At 31.4% G+C, this 7,851-nt stretch overlaps 1 protein-coding gene across 1 annotated transcript in view; it reads left to right on the forward strand.

The window, feature by feature from the left end:
* Positions 1 to 237: 237 nt before the first annotated feature.
* The window catches only part of LOC111086243 (kinase D-interacting substrate of 220 kDa-like), a 33,274-nt gene continuing 25,660 nt past the window's right edge, over positions 238 to 7,851 (forward strand). Inside the window, exons 1-5 of the mRNA XM_022388334.1 lie at positions 238 to 262; positions 1,083 to 1,248; positions 3,823 to 4,001; positions 4,628 to 4,956; positions 6,578 to 7,054. Coding sequence (XP_022244042.1) covers positions 241 to 262; positions 1,083 to 1,248; positions 3,823 to 4,001; positions 4,628 to 4,956; positions 6,578 to 7,054 — 1,173 coding nt within the window. The 5' untranslated portion in view covers positions 238 to 240. The remainder of the gene's footprint in view (positions 263 to 1,082; positions 1,249 to 3,822; positions 4,002 to 4,627; positions 4,957 to 6,577; positions 7,055 to 7,851) is intronic.

Below are 7,851 nucleotides of genomic sequence, written 5' to 3' on the forward strand. Positions count from 1 at the left end.
GGTAAGGTGTTTTGTTGGTGGTCAGAAGACTTATGAACATTGTGTATATTACTGGTAAGGTGTTTTGTTGGTGGTCAGAAGACTTATGAACATTGTGTATATTACTGGTAAGGTGTTTTGTTGGTGGTCAGAAGACTTATTAACATTTTAATATTACTGGTAAGGTGTTTTGTTGATGAGAAGACTTATGAACATTGTGTATATTACTGGTAAGGTGTTTTGTTGGTGATCAGAAGACTTATGAACATTGTGTATATTACTGGTAAGGTGTTTTGTTGATGATCAGAAGACTTATGAACATTGTGTATAGTACTTGTAAGGTGTTTTGTTGGTGGTCAGAAGACTTATGAGCATTGTGTATATTACTGGTAAGGTGTTTTGTTGATTGTTTATACTCAGTTTCTGGATAGAATATATTCTAGGACTAATAAGAAATCATAGAAACAGTAGAACTACATATATAATCACATGTAGTGGGAGTGTGTTCAAATTTAACAGAGTTATACTTCTAAAGAATTACTACTGCAAAAATTTTGAAATTAAGTTTAATACTTGGTAAAAACTTAAAGTTAGACAGATTCGGTGCTTCTTAGTGAATGTTTCTTCGGCGATCTGTCATAAGATTAAGTCAGAGAAAAAGAATATGACATTTTGGCCTCTGTTGATAGTAGAAAATGAAATGTTAGGAAAATAATGATTTGTTTATACTGAAAATGTAGGAAAGATACAGTTCTTTATTTCAAATTTGAAGCCATTTTGCATCAAGGGTTGGTAGAAAGCTTAAGTTTGTTTTGAAGCCATTTTGCATCAAGGGTTGGTAGAAAGCTTAAGTTTGTTTTGAAGCCATTTTGCATCAAGGATTGGTAGAAAGCTTAAGTTTGTTTTGAAGCCATTTTGCATCAAGGGTTGGTAGAAAGCTTAAGTTTGTTTTGACGCCATTTTGCATCAAGGTTGGTAGAAACTTAAGTTTGTTGTGTGATACGTTACCTAAGAATAATTGTAGTGATAAGTTTTACATTTTTTTTTGTGAAATGTTTATCTTCTGAGAAGTTATACTAAAATGTTTACACTTGCTTTGATAGGCAGGCTTCTGAAGGCCTTTAACATCGACTTTAACTGGTATCATTTAGCTTCTTGGATCAACATCACGGAACAATGGCCGTATCGAACTTCGTGGATTATATTATATTATGAAGCACACGAATCAGAGCTGGAAGATAACTCTTCACTGAAGGCGATATACGAGAAGTATGGACTTTCTGTGTGTGTGTGTTTTTATAGCTATTGTAATACTGCCTCTGTACTGAAAACACTTGCATTAAAATAAGCTTTGACTTGAGAATACTTTTGTTGAAAATTCTATTTGTTTTTTCATGAGAGAGAATTGATGTTTGCTTAAGTATTTTGTACATGCAACATATGTTGCAGTTTCTGTTATTGTTTTAAACAGCACTTACGTATGTGTGTGTGTAACCATTGCTTCTCAAAAATCAGTGTGATAGACCCAAACTAATATTATTTAGTGAAAAGACTGAGGGCCTCCCAAGGCAACATTTGATTAGGTTTTGGTATAAGGGTCATAAGTCAGGTATTGCTATCATAATGATTTTTGTGAAGTATTCAAAAAGTGATTTTGTTTTAATAATTCCTATAAATATCTCTAAGATATTATATCTACTTCATAGCAAGGTGTAGTAATGAAATTCGGGTGTGACGAGTTTGTTCCACACAAGTATGGCCTTTTATTTATATTTAATTATATTGGTATGATGCTTACTATTGAATATAATTATGTTTATTTTATTTTAATTTGTTGGTATAACTGTTAAACTTGTATTATAAAGATTGATTTTGCATTGTTAGCTTAGACTTTGTATTTAGGACCAACATAACTCTCTTAAATCAACAGAATCTCATGAGATATTACTGGTTTTGTGTCAGAAACTATCATGAAATGATGAAACATTAAATTCTAACTTTATAAAGTCTCTTTTAATTAGCTATACTGATGGCCAGGTTAATCTTTGGTTCAATCTAAGTACAAAGCTTACTCTGATTGGAAGTTATTAAGTGATAAGATGCATCTGAGTTCGAGGATATTTCTTCCAGACCAGTAAGATCTTAACCCTATGCACACAGATAGGTCAAAGTGTACATGTCGTGATCTTTTTTTCATAGAGTTATATTCAAAATTTGATTGAACAATTTTATTATCAATTTATGTCAAACTTTGCATCTAAACTAAGTTATAATTCAAATGTTTATATTATCTAAGTTTAATTTTTTAATTTCAAAAGGAAATATTTAAATAAATTATCAATATTCACTATACTCAAGTATAGATAGCACTCTAATTTATCCTTTCTATATTTTGTCATCCCTTTGAGACTGTCCAATCAATTATAAACACAAACTATACATGTTAGCTATCTGTAAAATAGAACAAGAACCTCCTATTTTTCAATTTGCTAGAATATAAATAAACTTGTCCAACCTACAATCTAGGCTCCTCCTCTATTCGTAGCTGTGGTGTAATTTCTAATCTACATTGATGTGTATTGAATATACAAGCAGTGCCAGCACAAGTTCAAAAATTGAAGGGCGTGAAAATAAAAAATTGTGCCCCTTTTTCAGATTTTGATAGCTTTATTTTTCTGTACTTTACAAAAATTTAAATGATTTTTTTAAATTCAGAATACAGAGTAGAAAAAATGGTACGTAATAGAAAAATACATATAAAATAAAGATTAGTCTTTAGAAAATGGAACTTTATAAGGTTCGAACATGGTAAAACTTTCCTTGGCCATTGCATTTTCTACAGAAATTATTGGTAAACCATTTAATTTCTCTAATCCCATTATGGAATGCAAAAATATTTTTATAAAATTTAGTCTCAGAAACAATCTTACACCATTTGTCACACTAACAGGCGGAGTTAATGAAATTCCTAGAGCAACAAATCTACTTGAAACTTTTCCTTTGTTTTTCACATACATAAAATAAGAATTTATCTGGAGTTGAATTTTCTGGTTTTTGATGTGATATAAACTTAGGTTCTGAACTCAAACTTTCACAACAAATATCCTTTTTCTCTTTATTTGTTAGTATTTTTTCTTGATTTTTACAACTTTTGTGCCCCTAAAGTTTTGCATTGGGTTCTTTGAGCTCTTCAAATCCACCTTGAGCCAACCCTGCTTTTATTTCATTTCATATTTTTCAGCTTTTAATTTTGCTTTACATTGAAGACTTTGCTAGTGTTAGGGCAGAGAAAGGAGATAAAGTAAACAGTTTTACCAAACCACTTTTAATCTAAGAGGTTCTAGAAGTTGTACAGATGAAATATGTAAGATGAAAATGAGTATATTTATTCTTAGTATGAAGAATCACCTTTCACTTCAACTGACTCAGTAAAGACTCCATAAATTCACAGACAAATCTTAAGTAAAGGTGATTTTTTGAGTGCAATAGAATTTCAGTATTTACTAAAAGCTTGCCAAGTATTGTGAAGATAAACATAGTACATTCAGAGTTATAGTATGTATAGTTTCACAGTTAGATGGTGGTTACAAGGCTGGTCAAACTGACAAAACTCATTTGCATAGGGTTAAAAGCATCTTAAGTTATTGATGCAAGTATATGTAGCTTGTTCCACACAAGATGACCATTATATAGTAAAACAAAACCTAAACTCTCCTTTCAGGTGTGGATTTCTACTTATAACTCTATAGTAATGTCTTCTTTAGTTTAACATGTTGTTATAAAGTTCATGTTTCTTGTATTGGTAATTTATACTTTTCATTTGTATTTTGATATAACACACAGAGTTAAACCTTACATTCCTGTGTCGAAAGAAGTTGATCCAATGCTGGATTTTGACCACGATGAACGAAAATTTGAAGTTGTTTTATCATTTCATACTTCTAACTTACTAGTTGGGGGATTAAAAATCTTTCTTCCCTTCACCATCAACTTAGACCCATACATACGAAAGAAAATACAAGGTATGAAATATAATTTATACTTAGTAAACAAGTGGTGTTTCAAGGGTAAAAATTACTTCAACATATAATGTGTAGCAGTTAAAATGATAGCTTGATAGTTTTTTGAAAAGTACTTATGGTATTGTAGATTTATGAGGGATAAAATGAAGTTTTTTAAAGAAGAGGATGCAAATAAAATTTTATCATCCTTTGAACCATATTTTTCTTCATTAATCTTATAGTATTGGCAATAGATTTGTGAGGGGAGATAAGGGGAAAACGAAGTCTACTAATAAAGACAAACGAGGTTTAGAGAATGTAAATAAAAAAAATTTTGTCCTCTTGGCCGTATTTGTTTTCATTACTGTATTTTTTATAGTGTTTCTAATGTAAAAAAACAGTACATTTTAGCACCTATGGGTGAAATTAATCACCAATGCAAGATTTCTGTTTATTTAGCAAAGTACAGATTTTTGGATTATGAATTTAATTTATTTCAATGGTTTTTGTTAAGAAGAATTTATTAGCCTGCAGATACTTTTTTTCACATAACTTAAAATAAGTATTATTTAATTAAAATAATCAAATTTAATTGAAAATTCTTAAAGTGAATATATTTTTATTAAGACTTTCTTTGTTTAACACAGAAGAACACCTAAATCTTGGTGACATCACTCGCTTGGAAGGCCAGCTCGTTCCACGTGGCCACCATACCCACAACTCGTCAGTCTTTCAGGTCTTTCCTCCTTCTATGTGGCCTACTCCATCACTTTCACGACCTTCTAAAGATTTCAGTGTAATTGAAGGACAGCTTTTGACTATGAGGGGTGCCCCTGTTGGAGCTGCAGCCTCCAACAGTGAGTATTCCACCTCGTCATTGTTTCGTGAAAAGCCGTCTTGTTGGCAGTTGGGGCTACCTCAAACACATACTCTCCCTGAATCAATTATACCAGTGAAAACTAACATTAGAAACTGGGTAAGAAATTAATTTACAGTTTCAGTCATTAGATAGCAAGTATTTGTTTTACCTTGAGTTCCACATGTTCACCATATTGACACTTCCATTCAACGTCGATCTGTTACATATACCAGTATAACATTTAATTTACATTTGCTAGATGTGGGTAAGGTACTGCTATAGAAAATTCGTATTTTTGTCATATTTTGAAATGTTTTCTCACAATGTTTCATCTAACTTCTATCACCCTTGTCTACAGTGTACCTCTTGGCACATAAAATGTGGTTTTTCATACTGCACTATAAGTGTCTTCAATTTTTCATGTAATAAGTCTAAATTTTTATAAGACATACATAAAAGGTTTTTTTTATAACACTGATAATGTTCTTACTAAAGTAAGAGCAAACATAATATTGAATGAAAATTAAGTTATCGAATAAAAAATTAATGTTTTCAATAACCCTCGAGTTTTCTGCAAGCGATGAGCCTAAACTGGTCATTAAAAATGCCTTCAAGGTTATCTTTTACCATCTGAATGTGCAGTTTAAACACATCCTCTGCAAGAAGCAGAATTACAAAAACTTTTTGAGAACACATGATGCTGTGAGGAGTACTTTTAAAGAATCAAGCATCGTCAAGGTAACTAAAGAAGCATTTGAATACAAAGGTGTTATGAATAAACTTAAATAACCTATCGCATTATACTAACAAACTACATATTAATCCTAAAAAAGTTATTGAAATTTTCGTTTTTCTAGGTTATCTGCAGATGTTCAGCATGCCAAGTTCTATCCTGACAAGATATAAAAATATATACTTTAAATATAGATTCACCACAGCAGATTATTTGAAAGCTTTCCTCATAAAACTTTGTGCAAGCAGTTCACTTGGCATTTGTTGTTATTTTAATTTTCATATTTTTAACAGAACATGTTTTTCTCTTCTTTAAAATCCATTTCTAAATGACATATTTTGGGGGATTTTTTTCTCCTGTTACAGTTACTACAATATAGCATGTATGAAAAAAGTTTGTATACAAGGATGAGTGCCAAAGACATAAAAATACTAAAGTACATGTATTATATGAACACAAAGCTTTCTGTGGCATCTAGAACTCATTTAAAGCTGAACTTGTTCTGACACAAAAACAGCAACGTTAGAATATAACAAGAGATGGACATTGAAAGACATGATCCACCAATATTCAATAATTTTTTGGAGTCGTTTATGGAAGAAATGTTCTGTCTGGATAAGATCTTGTAACTAACTCTGATTACAATGGTGTATGCGATGAAAATGGTTTTACCTTTCAATTTTATGCAAGATATGAATTGCTGTGTTCAAAAAACAACCATATCTTTTTAAAGTATTTTATCAACTTTCATGATCTAGGCAACAATTTGAGACACTGTTTTGTTTTATACAGATATGGCTTATGAATGTATCACTTTAAAGATGTTTAAGTTTGTAATCCTTATTTATAAGGAACCGAACGCGTGTTTAATGCTGTTTAACAAACTACTTGAATAAAGTAGTGAAAGATATCATCTTTAGAAAAACTTGATACACAGTTATTTTAAAGTGAACTTGAAGTTTTTATATATTCTAAAAGCACACTAATTCTCTGGATATTTACTAGGAGCAAGTCTTCAAGAACCAGAGACTCAGTACTTTATCTGTGGATGGAATAATTTCTTTACTAGACTCTTTGGAAGGAGTAGATGACAAAAAACTTTGTACTTATAAAGAACAGCTGTCAGAGAACAACATCAATGGACTTGTTTTACTAACATGTGATCTATCTGAACTTAAGAGAGTATTAAGGATGAGTTTTGGAGACTGGGAGCTCTTTCGTCAGCTGGTACTAGCTCTTAGAGAGAATGAATATTCTAGTGACTTGGATCGAGGTTTTATAGGTGATACTTTTAGCCACAGTCGTGGACAGTCGGAACGACGTTCTTCACCCCCTGTTCTTCGCCACTCTCCAGTTGGTGATGAACCAAGCATCCAGACAAAAACTACAGACACAAAGACAGAATCTTCACATGTTACTGAAAAAGAAGATTCAAGGTCAGTTCCACGTAGCCGAAGTTCTAGTTCGGCACTAGAGAAACAGGTGAGTTAAAGGTTTTGGAACAGCACTGGAAAAATAGGTAACTGTTTAACATTGATGGCTTTTGTTATGCATCCACTCTACCTAACTTACCTATGTTATTACATAGTGCTGTGATCCACTCAGCTTACCTATATTATTACCCCACTTTACCTAACTTATCTGTATTATTATCCCACTTTACCTGAGTTATCTATACTATTATCCCACTTTACCTAAGTTATCTATACTATTATCCCACTTTACCTAAGTTATCTATACTATTATCCCACTCTACCTGAGTTATCTATATTATTACCCACTTTACCTAAGTTATCTATACTATTATCCCACATTACCTAAGTTATATATATCATAACTTAGGTAAAGTGGGGTAATAATATATATAACTTAGGTAGAGTGGTGTAATATTACAGGTAACTTAGGTAAAGTGGTGTAATAATATAGATAACTTAGGTAAAGTGGGGGTAATAATATAGGTAACTTAAGTAGAGTGGTGTAATATTATGGGTAACTTAGGTAAAGTAGGTTAGTAATATATATAACTTAGGTAAAGTGGAGTAATAATATAGGTAATTTAGGTAAAGTGGGGTAATAATATATATAACTTAGGTAGAGTGGTGTAATATTACAGGTAACTTAGGTAAAGTGGTGTAATAATTTATATTATTACCCCCACTTTACCTAAGTTATCTATATTATTACCCACTTTACCTAAGTTACCTATATTATTACTCCACTTTACCTAAGTTATCTATATTATTACTCCACTCTACCTAAGTTATCTATATTATTACCCC

This window comes from Limulus polyphemus, unplaced genomic scaffold (assembly GCF_000517525.1).
Source record: "Limulus polyphemus unplaced genomic scaffold, Limulus_polyphemus-2.1.2 Scaffold948, whole genome shotgun sequence".
Classification (NCBI taxonomy): domain Eukaryota; kingdom Metazoa; phylum Arthropoda; class Merostomata; order Xiphosura; family Limulidae; genus Limulus; species Limulus polyphemus.